The sequence below is a fragment of the Poromitra crassiceps genome (assembly GCF_964638095.1).
Source record: "Poromitra crassiceps genome assembly, chromosome: 4".
NCBI classification, from domain to species: Eukaryota; Metazoa; Chordata; class Actinopteri; order Beryciformes; family Melamphaidae; genus Poromitra; species Poromitra crassiceps.
Genome location: NC_139626.1, coordinates 11281681 through 11297786, shown reverse-complemented (window position 1 = coordinate 11297786; position 16106 = coordinate 11281681). Strand labels below are relative to the sequence as shown.

The following is a 16106-nucleotide window of genomic DNA, read 5'->3' as shown; positions in this document are numbered from 1 at the left end:
CCCCTTCTTGAGAATTGAAACACTGTGTGTTCCAAGCGACTCCTTTAATTGCCGTGATCAGGCTCCGATTTCAGTCACATCACGTTTGATTCTCGTCCGATTCGCCTTTTGAAATTTCAAAACAATCCGGCAAACACCAGAGAGACTCCCAAATGTCAATAGCCTGTGTGTGTGTTTCTGCTCTTGTTTTTCGCCCCGGCTTCTGATGTTGAAATGTGTCTGTGTTTTGTGACTGAGGCTGCCCTGGGTAATTCTGCTGTAACTCCATCCTGCTGGTACTTGTTTGAAACCTGGCATCGGCAGCAGCAGGCCTGCCTGGCCTATCGGCAGCCTGTGCACTTATATAACAGTCTCCCATCCCTCCTGTAATTACTGCCTTTTTGGGGCATAGTGTAGTGTCTGCTCCTCCGCTCGCTGGAGAGGCGAGAGGCGAGAGGAGAGAGGCAGTTTCTATGGTGCCAGGGCGTCTGAGGCGCCACCAGACCCTACTTCACTTAATTGGCAAACATGTCGCGTGATAACCTGCGAACAGGCACAGGACCTAATTGAGTCCTCTTCTGACTACCTGACATGGAACCCAGGGCATTACATTTCCTTCCATTTAATGGCTACAGTTAATTAGACCCCGAATGAGGGAATCATTACTGCTGGAAAAACCACATGCCAGTGGATTCGCCGATAAAATTAGCCACAATTTGCTTTTGCCATTTGAGCATCGGAGATAAACCACACAATGGGGGGTGTGGGGAAGGGAGGGGGGGGGGGGGGGGGTAGGATTGGACCATTACTGTCGGATTTGTATTGTGGAATTTTAGACATATCATCGACAAATGGAACGATTAATTGAGACTGAATTAATCACCCTGACTGATGTTCCATAAGCCAGGATTCATGTCTGTCTCAATTTAGATCATTTCAAGCACTTGGGCCGTTTTCCCCCTCCTCTCTATCTGGGCAGCAGGAGTAACAGCGAGACGCTTGAAAAATGTGCTCCCCTCCATAAAACGGTACCGCAGATGAGGCGCTTAGATTCTTGCCCCACAGCCAATACCCCCTTCCTCCTCCTCCTCCTCCTCCTCCTCCTCGTCCTGCTCCCCCACCTCCTCTCTCCCCTCTGCCATTGACATTATATACCACCCCCGTACAGGAGCGCCACATGCTGCACAGCGCTGTGCAATCCCGTCTGCAACTCCACACTCAGAGGGAGCTTATTTATGTGGCTCCCAGTCCCATCTTCCAAACCAGAGGCCGCCATTTGTAATCTAAAGCCCAATAGGCGAGCCATTTAACAAAAGTGGAAATGGCATATGGCGCTGTATTAATGTACTTTGCCCAGGCGAAAGGAGCCATCATCATCTTCTATGTTCAAGCTGTTTTAAAGAGCATTTAGGCCGCCGCCGCCTCCCCGGGCCATGAGAGCAAAATGACACGCATTTCTCCTTCCTGCTCATCGTGAGTGACTTTGCGAATGTTCCTCGCCTCGTGTTTCTGTGTGGTTATCTTGCTTCTTCTCCCCTCCACCCGTCCCTCAGCACCTTTCCGTGATCTAGGTGGAGGGATACAAGCAGCTCTACAGAAGGTTATTGTCATGAAGAGCCCCTCAGGCGCTCTGGCTCTCAGCCCTACTTTTCCTCCATCTGCATGCAGTGTGTGTGTGTGTGTGGGGGGGGGGGGCTGTAATGATTTTTCCAGGACAGGCTGAAGTGGGTGTGTGAGTATATGTGTGTGTCTCTGCCTCGGTGTGTGTGTGTGTGTGTGTGTGTCTCTGTCTGTGTGTGTGTTTGTGTGTATCTGTCTGTGTGTTTGTGCACATGGGGGTGGGGGGGAGGAGTCAGAGATACACGGGCAATATGGCGTCATTTCTCAACATCTCCCTGGGTTGGTCATCTGCCGTTGTTTGTTTGATGGACTGCTAGGAGGCCTTATCTCTGTGGCTCTGTGGCCTGTGGCTGTTTATGGCCGCTGACACTGTTGCTATGTGTGGGTGATGGCCAGTGTTGGGGGGGGTCGTTACTCAAAAAAGTAATATATTACACATTACTTAGAACAAATGCTTTACTTTACTTAATTACTCCGTGGAGAAAGTAATTCATTACACTACTCGTTACATTACTTTTGCGTTACTCCTCAACATGGCCTGAGATGGAAGGTAATGAGCAGATCACCACCCCTCAAAAGTTGTAGTAGACCACACTTTCACCACGCTTTCTAGCTTTTCTTGAGATTCGGTAGATGGCCAAATCGCCACTAAACATTTGGTTTCCTCAGGAGACCACTGCAAATTATTTTTCTCCATGTTGTCACTGCCTTCTTCTCCTTCCTGCTCGTTGTCACAGCCTAGAATGAGACACGCCCACTGATGATGTCACGGTTCCCAAGGAAAAAACAACAATTTTTTGGTTCCGCTGAGAACCAACTTTTCAGGTTCCGAACCAATTATTTTTTCGGTCTGAACGCGCCGGCCGCTTCAAATTTGGGTTCGGGAACCGGAACCGGCACGGAGCCCTGCCGGTGTGAAAGCCCTCTGATTGGCCTGAACCAACCTATGAAATGCAAGCAATGTCATAATGTTTGATTTAGTAACTGTAATGTGATTACTGGAATTAGGAACCGTAATGCCTTACACTACTCGTTACAGACAAATGTAATGTGATTACACTAATGCCTTACTTTGCGATGCGTTACCCCCAACACTGGATGATGGCGAGTTCACTAAAGACCCCCGAGGGTATGAGGGCTGTTCTCGCCAAAAAAAAAAGAGAGAGAGAGAGAGAAAGAATCTCCCCTTGACAGATCTCCCACAGCGGACTGGAGATGGGTCTTCTTCTCAACAGTAGCTCGGGGAAAATATGGCGTCTCCCCCCGGCTAAAACAAAGCCAACGAGAGCCAGATTAACGTATTACGAAACCGTCTTTCCTTTTAGGCTCCCACTCTCCCTCATTCTCTCTCTCTCTCTCTCTCTCTGTCTGTCTGTGTCTCTCTCTCTCTCTCTCTCTCTCTCTCTCTCCTCCTGTCAGAGCTGTCTGTAGAGAGAGGGGAGAACATGAGACATTAACCTCCGATGTGTTTATTCACAAGGCCCCACAGGCCAACCGGGGAGGACGAACACGGAGCCATCTCCAAAGCCCAGTCAAGCGGAACAATCACAATGTGTCATTGGAGGAGAAGACATGAAGTATTAGCTCCTTTGCTCTCCTCTGTGTCTTCCTGCAACCCACTTTTAATTGAATGTGCTATTTCTGTGATGAGTCACGCGCGCGTTCCGTCAGTGACCTTCAGCGTGACGTGCAGTCAGCGGCTCGTACGATGAGTCATGGCGCGCGCGCTGGACGAGGTGAACTGCTAAATGCAAACGCGGCCTTGTTTTTTAATTGAACAGTAGATCATATGAAGTGTCATTACAGCCACTACAATGAAACAATCAGCCTCTTTCTGCATGTACTGTACACACACGCAGAGAGAAGATTGAGCAGAGTGCAGGACAGGGATGCTCAACCTTTGTCATGTCAAGAAGCCCTACTTTAGTACACCTACTTTACAGCCACGGACCCCCATTTGTTTTTTTTCCCAACATTGTATTTATTATTTTCAATTAACACATTTAAACATCCATCGAAATTACAATACAAACATCCCATACATAGGCAGGGTTGTTGTTAACTCAGAGATCCATCTCCCGATACCCGGCCTACCAACCTGTTTCCAAGTTACGGCAATAACTCTTTTGGCCAAAAGTAAACCTATATCTAAAAACCTTTTCTGTCTCCTTCTGATGTTAAAATTAAGTGGGTATAATCCTAAAATAAAGTGCTTTGGATCTAAAGGTATTTGTATGGACAATATGTCCTGGATACACTTTCTTACTGCGTCCCAAAATGTGATTTGATTTGGCTACACTGCCATAGACAGTGGAAAAGTGTACCTTTTTCTTTTCGGCACTTGAAACATACATCCGGAATGGCACCATTGTATTTATTGATCTTCTCTGGCGTTACATAGACTCTCATCGACCAGTTATACTGCAGTAAATACGGACCCCCATTTGATGAGATTTGTAAGATGTATTTTTAGATATGATTTTGTCCAGAATTCCATGACTGTCTGTATTATAGGTAGAGAGATAACAGTGAGACTAGAAAAACATTCTCTAATGTCTTGTGAATGAAATGATGGCGAAGTTTAATACTTCGTCAATTTGCCAGGGACCCTGCTGGAACCCCCTCAACGATCCCCGGTGCCGGTGGTCCCTGGACGGCACGTTGAGAACCACTGGTGCAGAAGACTTATTTATCTCCCCAACATTCTTTTGTTTTTTCCTGGCCTGCCTGTTTGCGAGTCATGGTAGTTTGGGAGCCAGCATGGCTCCACCAGAGGAGTCCGGCTAACCACTGTAATTGTGCCGTGCCGAAGCCGCCTCCCCCCCCCCCCCAGCCCCCGGGATTGAACCATGAAATATTTGAAAATGGGGTTTAAAATTTGGGTTAAAAAAAGACGTGCGCTTGGCAGTGCGACGCGAAATGTGAGAGCAGAGAGCATCTTTAACAAGGAGGCGGACGGAAAGCCAGCAGCCAGCCGGGCAGCCAGGCCACACGGCGGAGTCCTCTCTGAAGGAGAACAATTATGGAAGTAAGAGGAGATATTGCGCTGGGAGCAGATCGATAGCGCCTGCGCTCCGCTGGCGCTGAGGCCAGTGTATTTGTGTCACAGCAGGGGGGCGAGTGCAGGATGTCGGCTTGTTGCTGGTCCACTCGCCGAGGTTCGAACACCGACGGGCTTCCCGGCCAGTGCCCCCGCAGCCCTCATGCCTGTCCTGCAGCCCTCATACCTGTCCCACATCCCTCATGCCTGTCCCTCATCCCTCATGCCTGTCCCGCATCCCTCATGCCTGTCCCACAGCCCTCATGCCTGTCCCGCATCCCTCATGCCTGTCCTGCATCCCTCATGCCTGTCCTGCATCCCTCATGCCTGTCCCGCATCCCTCATGCCTGTCCTGCATCCCTCATGCCTGTCCTGCATCCCTCATGCCTGTCCCACAGCCCTCATGCCTGTCCTGCATCCCTCATGCCTGTCCCTCAGCCCTCATGCCTGTCCCGCAGCCCTCATACCTGTCCCTCATCCCTCATGCCTGTCCCACAGCCCTCATGCCTGTCCCGCAGCCCTCATGCCTGTCCCACAGCCCTCATGCCTGTCCTGCAGCCCTCATGCCTGTCCCACAGCCCTCATGCCTGTCCTGCAGCCCTCATGCCTGTCCCACAGCCCTCATGCCTGTCCCCTCATGCCTGTCCTGCAGCCCTCATGCCTGTCCCCTCATGCCTGTCCTGTAGCCCTCATGCCTGTCCCTCAGCCCTCATGCCTGTCCCCTCATGCCTGTCCTGCAGCCCTCATGCCTGTCCCTCAGCCCTCATGCCTGTCCCCTCATGCCTGTCCTGCAGCCCTCATGCCTGTCCCTCAGCCCTCATGCCTGTCCCCTCATGCCTGTCCTGCAGCCCTCATGCCTGTCCCCTCATGCCTGTCCTGCAGCCCTCATGCCTGTCCTGCATCCCTCATGCCTGTCCTGCATCCCTCATGCCTGTCCTGCAGCCCTCATGCCTGTCCTGCAGCCCTCATGCCTGTCCCCTCATGCCTGTCCCACAGCCCTCATGCCTGTCCCACAGCCCTCATGCCTGTCCCACATCCCTCATGCCTGTCCCCTCATGCCTGTCCTGCAGCCCTCATGCCTGTCCCCTCATGCCTGTCCCACAGCCCTCATGCCTGTCCCTCAGCCCTCATGCCTGTCCCACATCCCTCATGCCTGTCCCCTCATGCCTGTCCTGCAGCCCTCATGCCTGTCCCCTCATGCCTGTCCCACAGCCCTCATGCCTGTCCCTCAGCCCTCATGCCTGTCCCTCAGCCCTCATGCCTGTCCCCTCATGCCTGTCCTGCAGCCCTCATGCCTGTCCCCTCATGCCTGTCCTGCAGCCCTCATGCCTGTCCTGCATCCCTCATGCCTGTCCTGCAGCCCTCATGCCTGTCCTGCATCCCTCATACCTGTCCCACAGCCCTCATGCCTGTCCTGCATCCCTCATGCCTGTCCTGCAGCCCTCATGCCTGTCCTGCATCCCTCATGCCTGTCCTGCAGCCCTCATGCCTGTCCTGCATCCCTCATACCTGTCCCACAGCCCTCATGCCTGTCCTGCATCCCTCATGCCTGTCCTGCATCCCTCATGCCTGTCCTGCAGCCCTCATGCCTGTCCTGCAGCCCTCATGCCTGTCCTGCATCCCTCATGCCTGTCCTGCATCCCTCATGCCTGTCCTGCATCCCTCATGCCTGTCCTGCAGCCCTCATGCCTGTCCTGCATCCCTCATGCCTGTCCTGCATCCCTCATGCCTGTCCTGCATCCCTCATGCCTGTCCTGCAGCCCTCATGCCTGTCCCACAGCCCTCATACCTGTCCCTCAGCCCTCATGCCTGTCCCACAGCCCTCATACCTGTCCCTCAGCCCTCATGCCTGTCCCACAGCCCTCATGCCTGTCCCGAGCCGGAGGAACTCAGTGGATTCTGGCTGCCTCTTATCCGACACTGAGCTGGCGGAGAGGACTGCCCTTTGTCTACTCGTGATTGTATTCCCACAGTCCAGGCAGAACAGTCATGTTTTCCAGCGCCTTTTGGTGGACTCCCCTTCCCTCCTTATGGTTAGCAAGTTCTGGATGAGAAATGCTATCCCACACACCATGGAATGATCCCCGCAGTTTTCCAAACGACACAGACACTATCGGCATAATTTACCGACCCATAAATACCGAATGAATTTGCTCCACGCCATGGAGGATGGAACCTATGGGCCTGTTTTAGAAACCTCACTTAGCTCAGTCTGCCCATCGCTCCCACTTCAACTGAATGAATTGGTTGTTTTCATGACCTAAATTATTGTGGGCCTTTTTGATTGCATCATGCCAAGTATTTCCTTCTCGAAAAAAAGTCCTGCGGTTATTTCCCTCTCCCCGCAGCACCTATCACATGCTAGCTGTGTGCATGCATGTGAAATGATTTAGCCTAGCTAGCCGTCGAAGGGCCCCTGCCCTGCACGCTGCTTTTCATCTGGCAAGTGGCCATCTCGTGCCACATCAACAGATACCATCTCGTGCCACATCAACAGATACCATCTCGTGCCACATCAACAGATAGCACATTGGACATCATCTCAATTCTTTGTATGGCCAATGTATTCAGACAAAGCTCTCATGTCGCTCGCGCACACAAATGGTTTGAATTATTTTGGAGGGCTTTTTTTCTCCCCGGCCTTTTTCATTGTCTGAAGCATGCAAATCCCTCCAGAGCAGATCTTTGTTTCTCGTTAGGAGGTAAATAGGCCAGGCCAAATGCTCATATGTTTATTATACACAGGAGGGCCCCATCGCCGTTCCCTCCAATTCAGCACTGATCAAAAAAGCTGCTTGTTTTCTTGACCTTTTGTTTTTGCAGAGGCTGCAATCAAATATGTATTAAATAGATCGGCTAATAAAGCTTTGAGAAACTGATGGACTCGACTGGATACAACCTCATCACAGCTTTTCATTGCCAGATTATATTTAACTCGCATGAATGTGTAATTACATAAATATAGATATGCAATTTGCTCAAATACATGGTTGAGCACTGAGAAAGGGAAGCAAACCAAACACAACTATGCATGTGTTGGTTTGAGACTGAAGACATGTACTGGTTCTTCATATTTCCTGTGATTATTAATAATAATCATCGTCATCATCATAACTACAAGTGCACTCTGAGAGTGCAGAACTCTGCCAAGGCCAATTACTCCAGTCTGCTATGATATGCAAATGTTGTGATTTGGATCAGAACCCTGAACCCTACCCACCCCCCGAACCCCAACTCTCTACGACCTTCCTATCCTTAGCTATGGCCGCTTTTCCCTATCCCCGCCCCTTTCCTGACCACGCCCCTCTCACCACCCAGATACACCTAGCCACTCCCTCTATACCCACCCCATCGAATCCCGACTTTCTACGAGCTTCCTATCCCTAGTTATGACCCCTTTTACCCTAGTCCCGCCCCGGATCAGATCCGCAAACTTTTGTAGGTTCCTTCCTTGGCTCATGCTACACCCTCCCACCAAGTTTCGTGAAAATCAGCCCAGTAGTTTTTACGTAGTTCTGCGAACAAACAGACAAACAAACGGACAAACGGTACTGAAAACATCACCTCCTTGGTGGAGGTAATAATAGTAATTATGACAGTGCAGAGGGCTTTTTGAGACATAGTTATAAAATGCTTTAATAAAATGACAAAAATAAATACAGCAAACCCAATAAGAGCAGCAACCAAAAGGGAATGACCATCTTGGACACAAACAAATCAACAAAATTGCGAAATCATAATGTGAACACTGCAGTTACGAGCAAGTTTATGAGGCGCTCAACCACCCCAAACTCAATTCCTTAACTCATCATTCTTATCCCTAAAATGTTTCAGTTGATTTCTTGACCCTGCAAACATACCCTTAAGATTTGATTGTTTCATAGACATTGCTGAAAAAAACAATTGGCTACTGCCGGTAATCCCAGAGCCAGATCACCAGCAAAATCTCCTCAGTTGTTCCTTGTTCCTCTCCACCAGATTTCATGCAAATCAATATGCAAGTTTTTGAGATATCCCGCTGACAGACAAACAGGGGCGAAAACAAAACATTGTGGGTCGAGGTCAAAATAAGTTTTCAGTTCAGAAGACAGAGAGTGAGCTGCTTGTTTCAGCCAAGTTGTTCCAGCGTTAGGGGCGCTGATGTTAATGCTCAATGAGTTTTTAACTTGAGTCTAGAGACTTAAGAACAGTCAAGAGAGTTTTGTCTGTAGATCTAAGACTTAGATTTTTTAACATGGGGAGATAGCTTCATTAGGTAACCCAGGGGAGATAGCTTCATTAGGTAACCCAGGGGAGATAGCTTCATTAGGTAACCCGGGGCCAATCTATTTATTGCTTCAAAATAAATTAATAAAATCTCAATTCTAAAATTCAACTGCAAGAAAAATGTAAGTAGGCTTGAATGGGAGTTATACGATCTCTAGTGAAAAGCCTTTAGCTGTAGTTAATTTGGCGCGCAGAGGAGATCATCCGCCATTTTCACCCCTCATCTCATTGGTTCCTTGAGAGATAGCCGGTCCCTGGTACTCTGACGCTGTGTGCTGCTGACCGACCCCATGTTCAAGCCCAGAGGTGAGATGTGTGATAGAGGCCCTTAGTGCTGATAAGGCTGATAACTCAACTCCCCCCAGCACAAAGCTGCTGCTACTCCTGCTGCCATTAGGCCCACCGGAGGAGCCGCTCGCTTCCTCTCCTGCTCCATCCGAGGTGACATCCTGTGTTCTGCAGGCCCCCCCTATGCAAACCCTGCTTTTCCCCACGCTGAGATGGCTATCAGCGGAGATATTTATGTACTGCACATGTTTCCCATTGTTTAACCTTTGGACCTGCGCTGTAGGTATTGCCGCGGTCCCTGTGGGCCTGGTAAGAGACCTCTCTGCTGCCCTTGTAGACAGACGGAGATAGATGGGAGCACAGGCTGTTACTGGAGGTCGTGTAATGGAATGGCAGGCGGGGGCGCTGTTGAAATTGGCTGGATGAAAGCTTAGGTCAACGCTGCACTTGGTTACCATCAAGTTTAGAGACAAATCTCATCATACTTGGATTTTTTCCCCCCACTTTATTTACTTGATTGTGCTACTATTTTACATCCTCCACTTATCCCATTTTCTAATTGAATTGGTCTGTTGTAACTTGTGATTTGTAGCATCCCATTCATTTGCATATTTCCATGCTGCTGCTGATGTGTTTGCACACCCTGCAGTGTTGCTATATACTGTAAGTGAACGTCTAATGAAACGTTCTGCTGCATTCAGACCACATTTACGCCATGTGATTACATACAAAGTCAATGCAAACACGCAAGCAGATTCGCAATTCGCCCTGGGCGGACGACGCGGTGCAAATATTGAACATTTTAAACTACGGAGTGCATTGATTAAAATTCTACTTATCAGTTGTTATCCACTTTATTCCCTAAAAGGAACCAGGAAACAATTTTTCGATGCAAAAGTGGCATTGCAGTTTGCAGCAATGGATTAAATATAATGCACATAGCCTCGGTTTAATGAAGATAATCTCACTATCAGGTGTTTTCCTGTAAAGTGCTTTTTCACAACTTTGCTTCGCGAGATCAGAAAAACCCCGATAAAAGAAGACAAATTTGAAATTTGAGGGTATTCATTTGGGAGCTAGAAGACGCCCCTGTTGGGAATCAAGCTAAACTGTCTGTGCATGCCAGTTGTCAATTGTCAACAATAAACAACCCCGACTTGCAGATCATTGAACCCATCCGATCTCACAGAATGTGCCAGATGAACTCGGCTGAGTCGAAGACGCGCCACTTAACGGCTCAGTAAAAATAAAGTCATGCCATCATCTGTTGTTGAGTCAATTCCCAGAGGCGGTAACAGCGACTGCTGCCTCTCTGCAGCGTGTTGTTTGTGCGCGCCACGTCATGCTTGAGCAGGAACGCTGCATTCTCCTGGGAGCTCCAGGAGCACCGGGGTACAGGTGATTCATTCCTCCTAATCTGTCTCCTCCGCAGTAGCAGGCGGCCGGCAGTAGGGAGGCGCTATCGGCTCGCATTATCATATTAATAATCACCTGGTCTGCGGCACTTATCGCGCCGCGCACATCTCCGGCGTACAGCAGCACAGCTGGCCTCGTGCCCGTGGGGGGGGTTTGACACGGCGACATCCAGCGAGAGCCGTGTCGCGCGACCCCGAGGCCGCCTCAAGGTCACCCGCGCACGCCCACGACACCGCCTGGATGACTTGACACTGTAATGTATGCTGGAGTCATCTGGGCAACAAGCGCATGAATTGAATGCCAGATGTTGTTTTTTACTGGGCGTTTCATGAAAGCTCTGACTCACCTCGCCGATGTGTTCGCCGGCACGGAGAAAACAGTGAATATGTCATATGCCACACGCTCTCACAATGTGTAAATAGTGATAAATGGCGGAATTATTTGCGATGTCACGACCCGATCACATCCAATTCCGTTTAAAGGGATCGTAAGTGATTTGTTTTTTCCCCCCCAAACCCTCTGTGCCGGCCTGATCGTTTGTTTTGCTCTGGTTTGCACGGTTTGATCAGAGAGCCAGTCGAAAAGAGCTATTTCGCAACCTTGTCATATTGTGTTTCAAACAAAGTCTATAGCTATTAATTATTATTATTATTATTATAACGGTGGAAATCGGTTTCTTTAGAATGGTTTCCATAACGCTGAAAAACAAGCGCTTATGAAATGGCCAGAAAAGGAAGAAGAAAACACAGGTCTCGTAAATAACTTGTCAGACTTACCCTCCTCAGTAGCCCATCCCCCCTCCCCCCTCCCTCCTCCCCTCCCCACCCCCCATCCCCCCTCCCCTCCCCACCCCCATCCCCCCTCCCCACAGTTGTGTCAAACACAATTCAATTCCTGCCTCGGCATCAGCTCCGGCTAACACGGTCAAGCAAATGCCTATTTTGTGAATGGCCCGGGGGAGTTACGCTTCTCAGCTTATCAACTTCTCTAACCTTAGCAGCACTGGGCTTTGCGCTTTGATTGAGATTCTTTGGGAAACTCTGAAATAGGATTCCCCCCCCCCCCCTCTCGCTCTCCTTCTGTGACATATGCTCAAACAACTTGTTACACAGAAGGGGGGAAAAGATAAATAAAGGCTTGTTGCGGTTTGTTAGAACAGTGTTATTTTAGCTCAAGGGCCCAATAACTTCTCCGATTGTGTTAATTTATTCTTTGATCTTTTCTTGTGGCCCTCCTTATCAAACCCGTTTAGCGCCGTCCAGGCCAAAAGGGAGTTGAGAGGAAATGTGTGTTGTGAGATATATGTATGATAAAGCTAATAGTTATGTGAGATATATGTATGATAAAGCTAATAGTTTTGAATGGAAAGAACGCGGTGCGTCTGCGGCTTCGGCGGTGTGTGTGGTTCAGTGGCGAAAGAAAAGAAAATCCATAGCTCGTGGATAACCTCATGGAGGATACATCCATGCCATGATGGTTGGCTCCTGTCACTTATAGTCTCGAGGAAAAAAAAATTAATAAAATAAAGTGTGAATCTTTTGAAAAATGCCCTTTTTGCATGAAGTGTGTATTTCTGCCTCATTTTGCTTGGCAAGAACTGTAGGCTCCCGCCCCCCTGACTGGGCTCTGGATTATTAGCTTAAGCTTCTCTAAAAATATCCCTGTGACTGTACGAGCCTCTGACAGCAGCAACATCTCACACACTCTCTCTCTCAGCCTGGCCTGTTATCTTCTACCTCGCTCGCCCAAGGAAGAGAACGAGGAGAACTCATGACACCGCCCCCCCCCCCCCCCCCCCCCCCTTCGCCCCGAAATCTGCATCAGTCGTCTTTTTTACCTAGACTTAGAGCGGACCATCACAGAGAGAGCACACGATCGCTGCAATCTCCAACCAATGAGATGCTGTCTCTTTAGGACGTGGAGGACTTCGCCGCCCAGGTGTCACTCGAGCACTTGTCACTGCAGTGACAGCTGTAGAAGAAGCACTACGGGCCATCATGTGAAGACTGTCTACCACAACATACCAAGACAGCGCTACGTCAAACGTAGCACATGTCATGCACCGGTACCTCAAATATGTTATCAATTAAAACACTTGTGAGCCCCTTAAGCAATAGTGACTTTTTATTGCCCATTATTAGCTCAGTTTTATTAGCTCATCTGTGCAGTCGAATTAATTGCATATTTACCAGCATATTTATCATAGCAATACATTAGCGTTCGCTAAAGCTTATAGCACCGGGTGTTTTGATGTAGGCATCCATACAGCCCATAGAAATTAATACATTCCTAAAAGGGATTATACACTGCACACAGGTGGCTCATAGAAATTGCTTCAATTATCTTTTCTACTAACACCCACACTCCCCTCTTGAAAGGCTTTTCTCACAAATGTTACAGTTGCTAACTAGAGAGAGAGCGAGGGAGAGAGGGAGAGAGAGAGACTACAGTTTGCTAACGAGAGAGCGAGGGCGGGTGAGAGAGAGAGAGACGTTGTGTGTGCCGCCCGGCAGCAACACTGTTATTCAGCCTTCATTCATGTGTCGTTCTAAAGGCTTTCTAAAGACTTTGAGATGAAATATCTCTGTTTTGACAAGACATTTCTCAAGCTGCTCGTAGCCCACGCGCGACGCCTCGTACTCGCCTGTGATGGAATGTTCCTGAGGAGAAAAGTCAATATGCAGGTTGTAAATAAATGAAAACAAATGTGAGACCTAAACGCTGGATAGATTGAAGAGGCAGTGTGGGGGGGGGGGGGGGGGGGGGGGGTTAGCTCACCTTTGCTCATTATAAAAGGCTTGAGTAGTGCACCTAATTGACTAGCCCCATGCCTGCCTGCCTGCCTGCCTGTTTGTGTGTCTGTGTGCTTGTGGGGGTGATGAATTGACGCTGTGCGGTTGATCCAAGGCAGAGAGGGGCCATGAGGCTCCTCCCCTGGGAGCAGTAACCTCATTGTTCCATGTCATCTCCTCCCCTTCTGTTGGACGAGCAGGTTGTCAACCTCTCCCCAAGGTCACGCAAACACCCGCCCCCCTTTCCATATAATTGGATCATTTAGCATCATAGCATCGACTTATCGCTCCGTCTGAGGGGGTCAAAAGTGAATTTAGTCCATGAGGTTGTCTGTCACGATTTGCGGCGGCCATATTGAATTGAGTGGCGCACCGGCCCTTCTGCTGTGGCATCCCAAGGAAGCAAGGGGACTAGTTATTAGCGGGGCTAAAGCCACATATAGCAGGTGGGGTATTTGACGTGAGCGGCGTTGGATTTGGGTGTTGGGGATTCCCTCGTATCAGCAGCGTATCGATGCTCTCAGTGGTAGTTTCGTGGCTGCGGGGGGATTCCCCCTCGTATCAGCAGCATATCGATGCTGTCAGTGGTAGTTTCGTGGCTGCGGGGGGATTCCCCCCCGTATCAGCAGCATATCGATGCTCTCTCAGTGGTAGTTTCGTGGCTGCGGGGGGATTCCCCCTCGTATCAGCAGCATATCGATGCTGTCAGTGGTAGTTTCGTGGCTGCGGGGGGATTCCCCCCCGTATCAGCAGCATATCGATGCTCTCTCAGTGGTAGTTTCGTGGCTGCGGGGGGATTCCCCCTCGTATCAGCAGCATATCGATGCTCTCTCAGTGGTAGTTTCGTGCCCCGCGGGGGTGAGATGGTGTCGTTATCTCGTGCCGCGGCTGGTTGTAAGGCGAGCTGGAGCGGGGCAATAGATTAAATGGGGTGGGCTGCATGCCTAGTAAATCAGGAGTTGGCATCGCAATGGCCACCTCCAGTTACCCATTATCAAGTGACACTGCCACACATGTGAGTGAGTGGGGCCCGCTCACAGGAAGTGAGACGTCTGTGCGTTATGTCTGCGAGTGTGACATCCTGCTCCGCCTGTGCCTCCCATAATTAACTGCCTCCTATGTGTTTTTATTTCAGGAAGCGGCCACGTTTGCCAAAGAGCAAGGCTTCGAGGTGAGTTGACCAGCAATTGCACACTAAACAGATCCTAAAGGTTTATTTTTGCTGATAATGAAGTTCTTTTTGGACAGTGATTGATGTGCTATTATACTCTCCAGGCCTTGCAGCAGTTGCTATGGAAACCTGGCAGTCGTCATGGTTTCTTTGTTCAGCCTGCTCTCTGTTATGACGCACTCTGCTCGGTCTGCACCCAACATCGCCTACAGATGTTATTTATTGAATTTTCAAAAGCCTCTTGGGAAGCCGGAGAAGTTGGGCACGGTTTCAAGCCGTCCTCTCTGCAGAGGCTCCAGGCTCGTCAGGTTGCCTGCTTAAAAAGCCTCTCCTCATTAGCTTCATTGCAACCCGGGGATGATGCTGCGTCTCCCCTCGCCTGCTGTGTGGCACCTCGCCTGCTACGTAGCACTACACCAATTTGAAGCACACAGTCGGTCGTCTTTTAATAACCAAATTACAGACACCTGTGGTTCTAGATGATTATGTCAATGAGAATTACACTGCTTGTTAGTCCATAGAATGTACAGTACCTGAAGTGGGGCTGTCTCTTCAGTGTCAAATGAATGTTCACTCAGTCGCTCCTTTTTTTTTGCGCTTTTATTTTGCATATTCGCAATGACACTCCACTCGGCTTTTTTAAATGCGAAATAAAAAAAAACTGAAAATAGGCTGCCTTTCGGGTTTTGCGAAATGGGCTCAGGTATTTTAAGTGGCGTCTCCCTTTCAAAGGTAGAGCTGCCTTGAATATGGCTCTGCTCCGTGTGAATAATTGTCATCCAGAATCACTAACGGTGTGATCAACGTGACTGGAATAGAAATGCAGGTGTGATGTGCAGTGACAGGTTGAAGAGAGGAGAAGGGATGAAGGCAGGGGAATATGGAAAGGCCAAAGCGTACACTCTCCTTGTAGTAACAATTCTTTGACATTTTCTGTGTCAACTTGATTTGCCAGAACACTCTTGTGAAATTGCATTGGATGGATGTGATTTCTCAGATAACGTGTGGCGCGAGGATGTACTTATTTCTACAGACGGTTGTAGTTGAAGGAAATTTCCTCCACAAAATTTGTCACCTTTTGATGACAAGTTCACTTGGTGTGTGCGTGCGTACGAGCAGGTCCCCATACAGGTTCACATGGAATTAGGGCCAAATAGTTACATTCAACAACAGTCGATGGTCAGCATGGCCATGTTTAAGATCTATAATTGGATATTATTATCATTCCTCCACACTTGTCAATGTGTGACCCAGAAATGCTGCATGCCACACGTTAAATTAGAGGTGTCAAACATACGGCCCGGGGGCCAGAACCAGCCCGCCAAAGGGTCCACTCAGGCCCATAGTATGACTTCACAAAGTGAATTCCTTCAATCCCATTTTCCAAGCTCAGGATTTGACATCTAATATTGATGCACTTGTGAAGGCTAAGAGGTGCCAGGTTTCAGGAGCAAGTTACAATATGAAGTGTTCTGCACTCATCACTAAATGCTCAACTATTTTCAGTTGTCTTGAATATAGAGAAGAATTGCAA

At 49.1% G+C, this 16106-nt stretch overlaps 1 protein-coding gene across 1 annotated transcript in view; it reads left to right on the top strand.

Annotated features, from left to right (window-relative positions):
- adkb (adenosine kinase b) overlaps positions 1-16106 on the top strand; it is a 136384-nt gene that overhangs the window by 104375 nt on the left and 15903 nt on the right. Inside the window, exon 7 of the mRNA XM_083634681.1 lies at positions 14537-14572. Within this exon, the coding sequence (XP_083490807.1) occupies positions 14537-14572 (36 nt within the window). The remainder of the gene's footprint in view (positions 1-14536; positions 14573-16106) is intronic.